The sequence below is a fragment of the Salpingoeca rosetta genome, assembly GCF_000188695.1.
Source record: "Salpingoeca rosetta unplaced genomic scaffold supercont1.8, whole genome shotgun sequence".
NCBI classification, from domain to species: Eukaryota; class Choanoflagellata; order Craspedida; family Salpingoecidae; genus Salpingoeca; species Salpingoeca rosetta.
In genome coordinates this window covers 1,142,328-1,157,327 of record NW_004754926.1, presented here as the reverse complement: position 1 = coordinate 1,157,327, position 15,000 = coordinate 1,142,328, and the positions used below count along the sequence as shown (strand labels likewise).

Here is a 15,000-nt window from a genome sequence, read left to right as displayed (position 1 = left end):
CACACAAACACACACACAAACATACAAACACAAACAAACATACACACATGCAGGCACGTGTACTGACGAGGTGTCTGAGAAACGGCTCGAGCAGCTGCTGGTGCGGGAGGGAGAGAGCAAACGTCATATCCTTCCTGACGACAATGACGAGGTGGGGGTGGCCCTGGCTCGCAGCGCGAAACACGCGGTCACCCTGTAGCAGTGAAGCGGTGTGGTGTGATGCCATGCATTACGGGGCATTAGCGACATGGGAGAGGGAACATGGGAAACGGAGCGTTTCAAACCGCGTGGAGGATCAAGCACTCTGCATTGGTCACACACTGCACAACCACAACACATGGACGCCATTGCACCCCCTCTCCCCTCTCCCCTCTCCCCTCTCCCAGTTCCTGTCTTCATGCCAAGGAGTATCTGCAGCGTGTGTCAGGCCACTGACACGCACCGCGTAAGGGAACTTGAGCAGTGTCTTGAGCGAGCGCTTGACAACAAAGTGCGATCCTTTCTCAATGAGACGGGCGCGCCGCCACGCCCGCTCGCCAATGTTGACGAAGCTTGCCTTGCGCCCGCTTGACGCAAACACACTAGTGGCGGCAGTGCCGGTTTTGTTGATGGACAGGTGGTGATTAGGTGTTGGCGTGCAACGTGAGTGCACATGTGTACATGAGAGCGTGTTCTACAAGCGAAGTCGCACATTCACACACACACACACACACACATACACACATACACACACACACACACGATGCAGACCTGGCAGGGGACTGCGCGAGGCTGACGGAATCGGCGCGGCTGGCAATCAGATCGCTGATATCTGGCACCTTCTTCGACTGCATAATCGCAATGTGGCACTCCACAGCCTGCCCGCGGCCTGTGCGACCCGTGCCAACAAGTGGCGAGTTTGTGATGAAGGGGTGATGGGCACATGAGATGTGGTATGTGACGTGAAATGTGATGGAAGATGTGCAAAGGAGGAAGTATGAAAAGGCAGTGGTACCTTGACTTTGACTTTGACCCGAGGCAGCGAGGACGAGAGCAAGGCAGTGTGAGTGTGTGAGTGTGTGTGTATGGGGGGTGTACGTGTGTTTGAGGGTGTGAGTGTGAGTGTGTGTGTATGTGTACAAGGTCGTACATGTGCTCCTGTGGTGGCTCTGGCGGTGGAAGGGGTGGAGCTCAGCAAAGGCGGTTGCCACACACGGGTGTGCCGTTACTTCCGATGAAGACGGGCGGTCTTGTTCCTACGTGGCAAACAAACAATATGTGTGTATGTGTGTGTGTGTGCGTGTGTGTAAGAATGCGGTCGTATGCGCGTATGTGTGGGTGTGTGTGTGTGTGTGTGTGTATGTGTGTGTGTGTGTGTGTGTGTGTGTGTGTGTGTGTGTGTCCAGGTGTCTGCCGGACACCCGTTGCCAATCATCTGCGTGCATGTGCAACTCTCCATACGCAACACGTGCGAGAGTGTGTCGAGCCATCACCACTTACGTCGTTGACGAGCATGATGTTGAAGAGGTGGCGGACCTCCGCCGACGCGTACTTGCTGCTCAGCGGATTGAACTCCCCTGAAAACGAGCATACACGCACACATGAAATGTCATGTCAGTAAATGCACATGCATGCCCCAGCGTCGACGGTGACCCACAAAGAAGAACACAAGCAAACACACGCACACACCACACAGCACACACACACACACGCACGCACGCACAAGCACACACGCACACGCACAAGCACACACGCACACGCACAAGCACACACACCACACACACACCACACACACACCACACACGCGCGCGCACAAGCACGCACACACAAAACAAATGCGCAAGAAGACATACGCTTGCGGACTTTCGCCTTGAGCTGGTCGAGGTTCTCTGCGCGAAAGGGGCGGTGGAGGGTGAGCATCTCGTACAGCAGCACCGCCAGCGACCACACATCTGCCTTTGCCGTGTAGTCGAGCCCATTCAGCACGTCAGGGCTCATGTAGTACGGCGTGCCCACAAACCCAGTGGAGCGCGGGTGGTACCACGGAATGTGCTGGCTCAGCCCAAAGTCTCCCAGCTTGACAATGTCTGTTGGAGGATGCATGCAAGCAAGGATGGAGGCAGTTGGAGTTGGGTATGGGGGGGGGGTGCGACAAGTGAATCGTGGGCGCACTGGTGAGGCTACACCAGCAACGCGAGCAAAGACAGCGCAGCTCAGCGAAATGTGTGTGTGTGTGTGTGTGTGTGTGTGTGTGTGTGTGTGTGTGTGTGTGTGTGTGTGTGTGTGTACGAACCTTGATCCAGTTCCAGGAAGCAGTTTGTCGGCTGCACATGGCGATATGCAACGGTCACGGTGACAAGCGTGAGCTGCAACATAATACGACACAGACACATATACACACACACGCACACGCACATGTACACGCATGTGTACACGCACGCGCACGCGCACAGACACAGAAAGAAAGGAACACGCGCAAGCTGCAGAGGTGAAGAACAACCTTGATGTCACGGTGGATGATGTTGTGGCTGTGGACATATTCGACGGCGTAACAGAGCTGGGAGAACCAGCGCATGACGGTAGCCTGGCTGAAGCGGTCGTTGTTCGTCTTCTGTCTCAGACACATGCATGCACGCACAAAAGGGAGGACAAAGTAGCAGTTGATACGCACACACACAGACAGGCACGCATGAGCGAGCATTGTGCGGAATATCACAACGTTTGGTGAGTGTGTTGACATCAATGGGAACGCGCGCAAATCTGCACACACAGTCACACGAACAAGCCGCGTGCATGCGCTGGTGCGTGATGAGGGCTACGCACGTGTTTCTTGAGGAGCTGCCCAAGATCGATGCCGTCGACGTATTCCATGTGCATATGCAGCACGTCCCCCGTCTCAAAGCTGAGCACCAAAACGCACACGCACACACGCACACACGCACACAAGTGAGTGCGCATTGTGGATTGTTTGTGTGTGTATGTGTGTGTGTGTGTGTGTGTGATGATGATGATGATGATGATGATGTGACTCAAGTCAACGAGCACGCACGTGGAGGCAGCAGTTATCGTCAACAATTTGTTGCAGACGCACATGGACGAGAGAGGGTGTACCTTTCGTAGAGACGGACGATGTGGGGGTGCTGGAGGCCACGCAAGATGTTGACTTCCTTCATCACTTTTGCTCGCTTCTCCTCACTCAGTTGAGCAATCTGATCTCAGAGAGAGAGAGAGAGAGAAAGAAAAGATATGCACACACACACACACGCACACATGCACACGCACATGCATACGAACGCGCGCACATGCACACGCACACGCACACGCACACATGCACATGCACACGCACACACACACGCACATGCACATGCACAAGTGAAGCGTGGTACAGGGGCGCGTTGGTCAGCCGCGTTCACTGATGTCTAAGAGCTGTCAGAACAAGATACGCTGTCACGCATGGAGCATCGCACACGCAAACATGCGCGCCCGCATGCAAACGCTCAGACAACAATGTGCTCGACGCACCTGAACGCGCTTGCATGCGATGACACCTGCATGGTTCTCTGCCTTGACCAGATAAACCCTGCACACGAAGAGAGCATACGCGGACAAAACATCATGACTGTGAACTGAAGCCACATCTCGCGCAGAGAACTCGACATCCACACATCATCTGCTCCTCTCGCCATGCAGATCACCGCATAGTGAAGCGCATACACACATGCACAAACATGCAAAAACACACATACACACATGCACAAACATGCACAACACACATGCACAAGCGTACAACATGCACATGCACATACACATGCACACACAGAGATGTGCGAATCAGAGATGCCATGCGTACTTTGCAAAGGCGCCCTTGCCCAACTCTCGAACAAGGGCTTCGACTTGATGTCTGGACATGACAGGGATGGCACAGCAGGCGCTACTGCAGCTGCTGCCGTAGTGGTGACGGCTGTCGTATGAGCTATCGCAGCTGCTGTCCCAACCGTTGCTGCTGCTGGTGCTGTCCCACGCGCTGCTGGTGCTGCTGTCCCAGAAACTGCCACGACAGCTGGTGGTGGTGTTGGTGTCAGCTGGTGTCGCAACTGTGGACGGAAATGTGTGGGCAGGCGATTGCAAGCGGACGAGGTCAGGTGTCGGGTCAGGCTGGCGGCGCGGCTGCTCAGTCTGCGGTGGCGGTGGCAGGCGCGGTGATGGAGACGGCGAGGAAAGCAACGGCTGACGCGGCGACTGGGCGTGAGCAGGCTCTCTGGCAGTTGCGGTGGTGTTCGTGGTGTTCGTGGTGGTGGTTGTTGTTGTTGTTGTGGTGGCGGTGGTGGTGGTGGTGTTTGAGGCGAAGAGATAAGCAAGGAGAGAAGAAGGAATACAGGCTAGGGTGGCCTGAAGGCAAGCGGCAGGAATGCACACCATTTGCACGGCACCCCTGTTGCTCGTTTCTTTTGGGGGTTGAATTATGAGGTAAATAATAGAGTGGAGACGGACACCAGATCAATGACGCACGCAGCTGTGCCCCCTCCCCTCCCCTCTTATTCCTTCAAATTGTTACGCGTGGCTGTCTCACAGCACATGCAGAACAGCAAGAAAGAACAAGCAACTACTCGGATACTTGTGCGGTGTGTGGTATGTGTACGTGTGTGTGCAACACCAAAACGGGCAACAGAACCACCACATCCCTCGCTCACACGGACTGCAGTGTTGGCCCAGCACATCACACCAAATCACCACACGATCAGCAAGCAAGAGCAGTGGGAACGTACCACAAAAATAACCGCGCACAGGCCAACGATTGACCGGGTGTGCAGCGAAGGTGACCCCCCCCCCCAAGGGACAGCAGGCAACAAGACACGAACACCTTCTTCTGGTTTGATTGGAAGCTGCGAGGCGGCTGTGGCTGCTGTGGCTGCACTCACTTTGCCGAAGAATAGGACAGGAGGAGTGCTTGGTGTGTGGTGCGGGGCGTGGGCACGTTCCCGCTGTGATCAGTGGTGTGGCTTGCGCGCCAGTTGTGAAAATTGGTTGAAGGTATTAATGAATTTTCGCCAACCCACCTCCCACCGCACACGACTTGGGCTTGCTGGCTGGCTTTGTCTGCTGTCTCTTGTGCGTCGCTCTTTGTACGTCAGCCACTGCACATCCTTCCCTTGCGCACGTACACACACACACGTACACGCACGTACACGTACACACACGCGTACACACGCGTACACACGCGTACACACACGTACATACACACGCACACAAGCGGCACGTGTTGGGGACAATGGGCAGCGCACCAAAAGTGTACCTGGACATTGAGATCCGCCCGGATGGGGTGGACGCATGGTTGGAGGCATACGAGCGGGCGCGCGAGTTTGTCAGGGCAAAAGGCGCAATGTATGGCACCGGCGCAGCGATTGAGGACCTGGACGCAGACGGCAAGGAGATGCTGGCGGAGATCTACGCTGCAGACGCGGAGTGGTCTGCAAAGGGGGCAGCGCGGTTCGATACACCGCCAGATGTTCGCGCGGGCCGCCTGGTGATTGAGCTGTGGAAGAGCAAGGTGCCCAAGACGGCAGAGAACTTCCGCTGCCTGTGCACGGGGGAGAAGGGTGCTGGCAAGGCAAGCAAGAAGCCACTGCACTTCAAGGGCAGCCGATTTCACCGCATCAAGAAAGGCTTTATGGTGCAGGGCGGCGACATTGTGCGCGGGGACGGCAGCGGCGGCGACTCCATCTACAACGGCAAGTTCAACGACGAGAAGCCCGGCCTGAAGCTCAAGCACGACAAGCGCGGCATTGTCAGCATGGCCAACAGCGGCAAGAACACAAACACGTCCCAGTTCTTCCTGACGTTTGCACCGGCCCCTGCCCTTGACGGCAAGCATGTTGCGTTTGGCCAGGTGGTGGAGGGCATGGATGTTCTGGACAAGATTGAGGCGACGGCGCCGCAGGACGGCCAAGACGCCGCCCCAACGGCAGCAGTCATCATTGCAGACTCTGGCATGTGTGCATAGCTATTGTGGCTGCGTGTGCATACGCGTGTGCGTGTGTGTATGGACGTTCTGTGTCATTCAACAAAAGTAGAGCAGGCTAACAACAAGCAAGCAATAAGAAGACGAAGAAGAGAGAGGAGGAAGAGAGGAAGAAACAAACAAGAACGTTTTGCCGCAATTGCCTTCCCCATCTTTGAGCGCTGGGAGCAGTGTAAGATTTCAGCGAGTTTTCCCCAATAAACACACAGACACAACAAGAACCCAGCATTCAACAACAGCACCAACCACAACAACAACGACACCGCCAACCATGTCGTCAACAAACACATCACCGGCAAGGCCAAGCGCTGCGCTGGCGGTGACCAAGCTGCTGAAAGCGCACACGCATGCAGCGTTCCAGACAGCGGCAGAGACCATCATCACCTACGCAGGTGAGATGAGAGAGGTCACGCTCACGCTGCTGGTGGGCAGAAGAGGAAGCGAAGAACAGGCGTCATGATGGTGGCAAGACCGCAACTCGCTCACAACGCCGTGTGTGTGTGAAAGAACAAACAGCCGATGCCACGAATGCGGCTTAATAGTGAGTAGAGCCTGAAGCTCTTGGATTACTCCCGTTGCAGGGATAGAAGTGAGGGACTGTGGGCTCTTGCCTGGGTTACCCTCCCGCCCTCAGACTGCCTGTAGGCCCTCATGGTTCGTAAAGGGTCGGGGTATCACTCTTCTGACTACTCCCGATATAGCGGACCGCTTAAACGTTATACGAGCCGCCCAACACTCTCGGGGAGCAGGATGAGTTTCCATTTCGCCGAGACTAATGTGTAATATCGGCCCCCCTTAGGTGTAACAAGGCATCCCAAAATTTCCAAACTGGGGTTGCGGGAGCAAATAAACCTAAGAGGCTGGTCCTGCTATCAATTGTGCAAATGTTGAGTAATGTACCCTTGTGTGTGTGTGCGTGTGTGTGTGTGTGTGTGTGTGTGTGTGTGTGTGGTGTGGTGTGTGGTGGTGTGTGTGTGTGTGTGTGTGGTGGTGTGTGTGTGTGTGTGTGTGGTGGGTGTGTGTGTGTGTGGGTGGGTGTCGTGGGTGTGAACGCAGAGAACCTGAAGCGGAACCCAGACGATGACAAGTACCGCCGCATCAACCTTGCGAACACGTCGTTCCAAACACGCGTGTATCAGGCAAGCAAGCAACAGCGGGGTGGCTGTGCACTCGCGGCCTTGCGGTTGTGGTTGTGGTCGTGGTGGAACACCGTGCTTGGGCTGGTCACGACGCTAGCATAAGCGTGTGTGCGCTCCCTCCGACTCTGTACGACGTACCAAGCTTACGCGTACACATGCACACACACACACGCACACATCCACACGCGCGCGCGCACACACAGGTGCCGGGCGGGGAAGAGTGCATGCAAGCCATGGGGTTTGTGAAGGAAGCCGGCCATCTTGTGTTCTCTGGCGACAGCCTCAAGAGCGTGGACAACCTGCTGACTGTCCTCAAGGCAGCGCTGGCTGCAAAGCAGAAGCAGGTACAGGCGATGGAGGAGCGGCGGCGCAAGGAAGCACGCGACGCGCAGGAACAACAGGCCCGGCAGCAAATGGTGCAAACCCTCACCTCCCACATCTCTCGCATGCGCATCTACGAGGTACGGAGCGCTGTCATTGTGTGGTGGTGCGACTGCAGTATGCGCGCTCTGCAACTGCAACCTCCTCGCGCGCTTGCTGGTTTGTCTGTCTGCCTATCTGTCAGCAGAACACCTATGCCCATTGTACACATGCTCACAACACCGCGAAGCCAGCCATGTGCACACACGCCAAGCACACACCACGACGCTCACTCACTCACTTGCTCGCCATGTGCTCCCCTCCCTCGCCTGGTTCTGCAGCAACCTGCACTGCAGGCACAGGCGCGTGCACGCATCCCTGTGGATGAACTTCGACGGCGCGCGGATGACCGGGACGACAAGGGCGAGAAGAGTGCCGAGGACAGGCTGCTGCTGGAGCTGCTGCGGTGGTTCAAGAAGGAGTTCTTCACGTGGGTTGACACGCTGCCGTGCGAGTACTGCGGCGGCAAGACGAAGGTCGCTGGCATGACTGCCCCGCTTGGGGACGAGGCAAGGTGGCAGGCGGGGCGTGTTGAGGTCCACCAGTGCAAGTCCTGTGGCCGCAGTACACGCTTCCCTCGTTACAACCACCCAGGTCTGTCTGTCTGTCTGTCTGTCTGTCTGTGTGTGTGTGTGTGTGTCTGTCTGTCTGTCTGTCTGTCTGTCTGTCTGTCTGTGTCTGTGTCTGTGTGTAGCTTCTTGCTTTTCTCTGCGTGTGTATCTGTGTGTCTGCGTGCCTTTCTGCCCGCCCCCTCCCTGCTCCCCCGCTCGTCTTTGTCTGTTGCACCTGTACCTACCAACCTATGCACGGCTTTGTGTTATTCTGCCTTTCACCCACGGCACCTGCTTCCCCACCTAATGCTCAACTTCCAACGACACCAACTGCCACCAGGCAAGCTGCTGGAGACGCGACGCGGGCGCTGCGGCGAGTGGGCAAACTGCTTTGTCCTCTGCTGCCGTGCACTCGGGTGAGTCATCTTTGCTAACTGATGGCGTTGGTTTGGCTGTACCAAGCGAACTGCGCATCCTGCGTTCCCTGCATGCAACCGGTCGCGCCTCTCCTCACACACACACGCACACACACGCACACACACACACACACACACGCACACACACACACACACGCACACACACACACACGCACGCACGCACACACACACACACGCACGCACACGCACATACGCACGCACACACGCCGCGCGCTCCAGGTTCCACACACGCTATGTGCTTGACTACACGGACCACGTGTGGGCTGAGGTGTTCAGTACGAGCCAGCAGCGGTGGCTGCACTGTGACCCGTGTGAGCAAGCGTGTGACAAGCCGCTCATGTACGAGCGCGGCTGGGGTGAGTTGTACCATTCTGTACTAATTTTGTGTTGTGTTTTGCTTGTGCATGCTGTGTGTGTGTGTGTGTGTGTGTGTGTGTGTGTGTGTGTGTATTGTGGGTGCGAAATTACGCCATACTTGGTCCACGCTCTCCACAGCACCATGGTTTCGCTGCTTTGTTCCTTGCGTGTGGCACTTCCATTTGCTGCATTTCCCAACCAATAAGTGACACCCACCACCACCACCATCATCATCATCATCATCATCATCGTCATCATCACCAATCACCACCACCAATCATCATCAGGCAAGAAGCTGTCGTATGTGTTTGCGTTCACGCCGATTGGGATGGCTGATGTGATTTGGCGGTATAGCCAGCAGCGTGAGGCAACCCTTCTCCGCAGAGACAAGGTGTGCGGTGCGCCCGTTGTTGCCATTCGGCTGCTTGCATGCACGCTGAAGAGGTATCTCGTGCTTGACGTGCTGTGCACTGACACTTGCACTCGCTGGGCATGTGTGTGTATATGTGTGTTGTTGTTGTTGTTGTTGTTGTTGTTGTTGTTGTTGTTGTTGTTGTTGTTGTTGTTGTTGTTGTTGTTGTTGTTGTTGTTGTTGTTGTTGTTGTTGTGTATTGCCTGGTGGGGCTTGCAGGTGTCTGAGGACTGGCTGGCAGATATGATCAAGACCATCAACCAGCAACTGCTTGCCGGTGTGCCCGAAATCCAACGCGAAGCTATTCTTCAGAGCCTGGAGACTGAGCGGCAGAGGTACGGGTGTGGGTATCGGTGTGTGTTTGTATGTATGAGTGTGTTTGTGTGTGTGTGTGTTTGTATGTATGAGTGTGTTTGTGTGTGTGTGTGTGTGTGTGTGTCGGTGTGTGTGTGTCGGTGTGTATCAGTGTGCATCAGTGTGTGTGTGTGTGCGTGTGTTTGACCTGCTTGCTTGTTTGCCCGTGATAATCTGCGCACGCTTGTTTGGTTGTCAGCCTGTCTGTCTGTCTGTGTTTGTGTGTCTGCCCCTGTGCTTCTACTTGTCGCACGTTGCCCACTCCAATTGATTGATTCCCTGGCACCTTCCTCTCTGTGTGCGCGCTTGTGCAGTTTGTTTGCGGAGCCGCGGAGAACGGAGCCTGCGTTGAGTGCGCAGGAGCTGGTGGGGCGGCAGAGCGGGGCGGAGGAGTGGCGTCGCGCGCGCGGTGAGCTCGGTGACGGCTCACAGCCAGCCGCAGCAACAACAGCAACACCGACAGCCACACCGACGAGAAAGGAACCCAAGCAGCAGCAGCAACAGGAAGAGAAGGAGAAGGCGAGCGTCGAGAAGCCGCAAGCAGAGCAGAAGATAGCCGCCGCCAATACAACTGCAAATGACACAGCGGCACAGCCACAGGCTACTGCTGCTGCTGCTGACGACGACGACGATGATGATGGAGATGAAGAGGGAGATACGGCGGCAGTGCGCACAAGAGACACCAGCAAGCAGCGTGCCAGGGCGTCGAACAATCAAGGAGGCGACCAGGTGCATGCCACAACAGAAGCACGCCAACAAGAAGAAGAAGAGGAGGAGGAAGAAGAGGAAGAAGCAAACCCGTTTTTTGCATTGTTCAGAGAGTAACAGGAACACGACACGACACCATAAAATAACTTCTACCGCTGGCGCGCCGCGGGTTTTTCAAAAACACCCACGCAAAGACATGCAGCATACCCACAAGACCTAAACAAGCGAATTCCTGCGTGTGTGCGAACCTCAAGCACTCCAAGAATGCCAACCCACACACCACAACCACGACCACGACCAAGCAACAAGCAAGAGAAAAGGAAAGAACCACACACACACACACACTTGCATCCTTTGGACGTGCCAGTTGCCCTCAAAGAAAGTATTTCGCGCCATGGCGGTGATGAATGTGGATTTCGGCTGCATGCAGTGCATTCCGGAGATGACCCACATAGCCAAGTTGCCTGCAGGCACGCAAAACACCGGGCAGCCATGCAACCTGGGCGGTTTGCTTTCCGACCAGTGCCTGCAGGCACAGTGTTGTGCTCGACGAGGCATGTGGAGGGGAGATCTCCAGCCAACTGCGGCCGTTGCCGTGCACACTTTCCTTGCGCATAGCTTCCGTCTGCGTTGCATAGTATTTGCCGTGCAGCGGTGTGGCATCACCCCAAGAACGAGACATTGCTTCAGGGCATATCCGTGAGACGCCGTCGACGCCACACAACATCGCGGACAACCATTTCATTCACCACACTCCCCTCTTGTCCACAACAACCCCTACCCCTACCCGTCTTCCACGATGGACACCCAGCACCAGCTCGAACCGCAGCCCAGCAAGCGCCCCAAGGTGCATGGCAACCCTTACAGCGGTGAGTCGCCTGCGCCAACGACATGCAGCTTTGACACGCCCATCGCAACATCGAACAGTGGCTGTCGTGATGCCCATGTTTGGGTGACGTGCGGGGAGAAGCGGTTGACTGTGCCCGTACGTGCCTGCGTGGATGGATGGATTGATGGATTGATTGATGGATGTTCGTTGTGGCTTGGTGGGGTGGTGGTGCTGTCCTGGGTTTCGTTCATGACTTCCGTTGGGTTGTTTGTTTACATTGTTGGTCATGGCTGCTGGGTGATGACTTGATGACATGAGACTTTGTTTGCATTTGAGAGGCGGTTGTGATGTGACCACACAGTGCACACAACCAACAGTTGAAGAAGACCGGAGATGGTGTGTGTGTGTGCTGATGATGCCGATGCTGTGGCTGCTTATTCTCACGTTGTGTATGCGCTGATTTCCCTCCCTGGCGGTGGTTGTGTGCAGATGCTGCCAACATCCAGGCCATGGGCCGTGCCGCCGTGAGGAGCGGCATGGACACTGCGCAAGAAGCAGCATATGCAGCCAACAGAGCTATGGAGGGCGTCCACCGCTTCAACTTTGAGGTGTGTGTGTGTGTGTATGTGTGTGTTTGCTTTGTTTGGTTTGTGTGTATGTGTGTGTGTGTGTGTGTGTGTCCAGTCTTCCTGCCCGCCTTCCTGTCTGTTTTGCTGTCCGCCTCCCTGTCCGCCTCCCTGTCCGCCTCCTTGTCCGCCTCCCTGTCCGCCTCCTTGTCCGCCTTCCTCTCCGCCTCTCTGCCAACCTCCCTGTCCGCCTCCCGACTGTCCCACTCACAAACACTACCTCTGCAAACACATGCATTCACACACACACGCACGCACGTTGCCCTTGCACAGACGGCAACGCCTGCATCCTTTGCGCCGCAGATGATGGCGCCCTTTGGCGGACCAGCGGCACACATGTTCGCCGCGGCATCGCAACACGACCGTCAGCAAGACCGCAGCAGGCCACGGCCAGAGTTTGCCATGACATATGCTCACCCCGAGGACGAGCAGCAGCACCAACAGCAGCAACAGCAGGCTGGCATGTACGGCAGCCCATCCCGTTCTGCCCAGAGCCACCACCCGCGCAGGCGCAACGAGGGCCGTGGCGGGGCAAGCGGTGCCAGCGCTCCCAGCTCACCATTCCGCTCCACAGCGGGGAACGGCAGGAGGCAACAAGAGTATGCCGCCCACCATCACCACCATCAACAAGGGTCTGTCAGCGCTGATGATGTTGCCAAGAACGTGCGCTTTGAATACCCATCCTACTACGCGCAGGAGGGCGGCCAGGGCTACGCCTTCCAGCAGCAGCAACAGCAGCAGCAACAAGCTCAGCACCCGCGTGTGATGATGGTGCGTCCCAGCAACATCTCTGCCATGACCTCCACCACCCAGCTTCCCGGTGGCCTCAAGTTCACCACCGTCCACGGCTCAAGCATGCATGCCGCCACACCACCTGCCACTCCTTCAAGTGCCAGCATCGACGATGTACGTCTCACCTGGGTGTCTCTGTGTCTGGGTGTGTCTCTGGGTGTGTCTCTGTCTCTGTGTGTATGTATGCTTGGACATGAACCATGCTTGCGAAACATTTGTTTCAATTTGGTGCTTGGGCTTCCTCAATCATCTCACCGCCGCTTCACACACACGCACACACGCACACACACACGCACACACACACACACACACACACACACACACACACGCACGCACGCACGCACTCAACGTTTTGCACACAGACTGAGTTGGCTACATCCCCGCGCCGCCACCGCAACCGTGCGGTGCGCATTGACGAGGACACAGTCACTTGGCTGCGAGCAAACTTTGAGCTCAAGACCGGTTTCACGGTGGAGCGCCGCCTCGTGTACAAGGCATACTGCCGGCACATGCAGAGCATGATGCAAGAACCCTGCAACGCCGCCGGGTTCGGCAAAGTGATCCGTGGCGTGTTCCCTGGCGTCACCTCACGCCGCCTTGGCTCGCGTGGCCACAGCAAGTACCACTACGAGGGCCTGCGCATCAAGCCATCCTCCGCCGTCGCCATGCTTCGCCTTGCCGACGAGGAAACAGAGGCAACAACGTGAGCCACACACTGGGTTTGCTCGCACTTGTTTTGCACGCACACAAACAACATGCCCCACAAAACTTACTGGCTCACTCTCCCATTCACTGACACGTTGGCACATGCCCACACACACATACACACACTCACACACTCTGACTCTCACACTCACACACTCTGACTTTCACACTCACACACTCTTACTCACACTCACACACTCTTACTCACACTCGCGCACTCTGACCCACGCACTCATTCACTCTGACTCTCACTCACACACATACACACTCTCTCTCACACACAAACGCAACATAGGCACGACTCCAACTCGATGCTTGGGATGGGCAGCAGCAGCAGCGTGACGTCGCCCATCAGCCGCATCAGCACAGGAACCTTGATGATGCTCATGCACTCGATGGACAAGTCCCTCCAGCTGCCGGGCTTCCCCCACCTTGAACTGGAAGAAGTGGGTGTGGCAGTCACGGAGCGCGACACCGCATCGTTAGAGGAGGACATTGCATCCTTCTGCGAGCTCTACCGCAACCACTGTGTCACCATGCTGGAGGCTGTCAAGTCCGTGAGCTTCGGCAACGTGTATGCGATGATCCACGCCTTCTGGACAGATTTGCCCGACCGCATGCGTCAACTGCTGCCATCAGAGGGCCTGAGCAACAAGATTGAGCTCTGGGACTCCATCCTCTACGACACAATGCTCCACGTGTTTGTGCCAGAGATTCTCCGCCCCGTCGGAACAAACGCCCACCGCACCATTGTCACGGTATGCACACGACGCACCCACGACAACACACGCGCACACACGCGCACACACGCACACACTTCACGCCTGTGAGTAGCTGTTGTGCGTGACCTCCTGGCATGCCTGCAAGCATGATTGTTGCAAATCTCGACTTGACTTCTCACAACTCTGATTGCATCCATTTCTCCACTACATACAGTTTGTTGAGGACATTGTGTCCACAGTGAAGGACCTGGAAAGCCTTGATGCCAACCTCCCACCAAACATCATCCGTGCCAAGAAGGCAGCAGCAGAGGTGTTGCAGGAGGTACGTCGCCATGCACTGTGTGTGTGTGTGTGTGTGTGTGTGTGTGTGTGTGTGTGTGTGTGTGTATGTGTGTCGCCGTTTAGAGGTCATCAATGTCCACGTCCCCACCGACGTCAAAGTCCTCCTCGTCGCCTGCGTTGTCAACCTCGGCGAAGACAACGGTGTCGTCCTGCTCCTTGTCGGAGTCGCCGCCCTCGTTGACCTTTGTGTCGGCTGGGAGCTGCCCGTTCTTGATGAGGTTTCGCGCCTCGTCCATGGTGTACTTGAGGATGATGTCGCACTTGCCGTCCTGGTAGTCGCGCAAGCTGACGAGAATGATGTCGTCCTTGTTTATCACACCTTCTTGCGCATGCGCCGCGAATTGGCCAAGGCGCGTCTGCCATCGAAGCAGCTGCACTCGCGCCCCTGTGCCGAGCATGGGCGTCACCAACGCAGACTCCTGGCCTCATCCTTGAACACCAGCTCGCGCCTGTCCGGGCTCGTTCTGGTTCTTACCGCGGCGGCGGTTCTTGCCTCCTTGCCCTTGTTCTTCGGCACCTTGAAGTGTGCTCTTTCGGGCTTCTACCTGGCTCTTCCGCCGCTGTTGCTGGTGGAACGCTCGTTGTCCTGGTGGATGCTTGTGGAGTTG

At 56.3% G+C, this 15,000-nt stretch overlaps 4 protein-coding genes across 4 annotated transcripts in view; 3 read left to right on the top strand and 1 right to left on the bottom strand.

The window, feature by feature from the left end:
* Positions 1 to 4,962, bottom strand: part of PTSG_12064 (NEK protein kinase) — an 8,303-nt gene extending 3,341 nt beyond the window's left edge. The window contains exons 1-13 of the mRNA XM_004995394.1: positions 4,746 to 4,962; positions 3,830 to 4,237; positions 3,502 to 3,559; positions 3,091 to 3,188; positions 2,803 to 2,881; positions 2,480 to 2,590; positions 2,273 to 2,303; positions 1,833 to 2,066; positions 1,480 to 1,556; positions 1,130 to 1,235; positions 751 to 868; positions 443 to 581; positions 68 to 193 (exon numbers count right to left, since the gene is read on the bottom strand). Of these exons, the coding sequence (XP_004995451.1) occupies positions 68 to 193; positions 443 to 581; positions 751 to 868; positions 1,130 to 1,235; positions 1,480 to 1,556; positions 1,833 to 2,066; positions 2,273 to 2,303; positions 2,480 to 2,590; positions 2,803 to 2,881; positions 3,091 to 3,188; positions 3,502 to 3,559; positions 3,830 to 3,888 (1,236 nt within the window). The 5' untranslated portion in view covers positions 3,889 to 4,237; positions 4,746 to 4,962. The remainder of the gene's footprint in view (positions 1 to 67; positions 194 to 442; positions 582 to 750; positions 869 to 1,129; positions 1,236 to 1,479; positions 1,557 to 1,832; positions 2,067 to 2,272; positions 2,304 to 2,479; positions 2,591 to 2,802; positions 2,882 to 3,090; positions 3,189 to 3,501; positions 3,560 to 3,829; positions 4,238 to 4,745) is intronic.
* Positions 4,963 to 5,031: 69 nt separating this feature from the next.
* On the top strand, positions 5,032 to 6,021 carry PTSG_03726 (cyclophilin). Its single transcript, XM_004995393.1, has one exon. The coding sequence runs from the start codon at positions 5,249 to 5,251 to the stop codon at positions 5,978 to 5,980; it is 732 nt and encodes a 243-aa protein (XP_004995450.1). The 5' UTR covers positions 5,032 to 5,248; the 3' UTR covers positions 5,981 to 6,021.
* A 179-nt stretch (positions 6,022 to 6,200) lies between these two features.
* PTSG_03725 (uncharacterized protein) lies at positions 6,201 to 10,532 on the top strand. Its single transcript, XM_004995392.1, has 9 exons — positions 6,201 to 6,390; positions 7,055 to 7,137; positions 7,341 to 7,598; positions 7,839 to 8,151; positions 8,449 to 8,524; positions 8,765 to 8,901; positions 9,190 to 9,293; positions 9,534 to 9,649; positions 9,983 to 10,532. Exons 1-9 carry the CDS (start codon positions 6,270 to 6,272, stop codon positions 10,491 to 10,493), a joined length of 1,719 nt encoding a protein of 572 aa, XP_004995449.1. The 5' UTR covers positions 6,201 to 6,269; the 3' UTR covers positions 10,494 to 10,532.
* A 436-nt stretch (positions 10,533 to 10,968) lies between these two features.
* The window catches only part of PTSG_12063 (uncharacterized protein), a 6,118-nt gene continuing 2,086 nt past the window's right edge, over positions 10,969 to 15,000 (top strand). The window contains exons 1-6 of the mRNA XM_004995391.1: positions 10,969 to 11,245; positions 11,695 to 11,813; positions 12,105 to 12,737; positions 12,986 to 13,326; positions 13,624 to 14,086; positions 14,265 to 14,372. Of these exons, the coding sequence (XP_004995448.1) occupies positions 11,176 to 11,245; positions 11,695 to 11,813; positions 12,105 to 12,737; positions 12,986 to 13,326; positions 13,624 to 14,086; positions 14,265 to 14,372 (1,734 nt within the window). The 5' untranslated portion in view covers positions 10,969 to 11,175. The remainder of the gene's footprint in view (positions 11,246 to 11,694; positions 11,814 to 12,104; positions 12,738 to 12,985; positions 13,327 to 13,623; positions 14,087 to 14,264; positions 14,373 to 15,000) is intronic.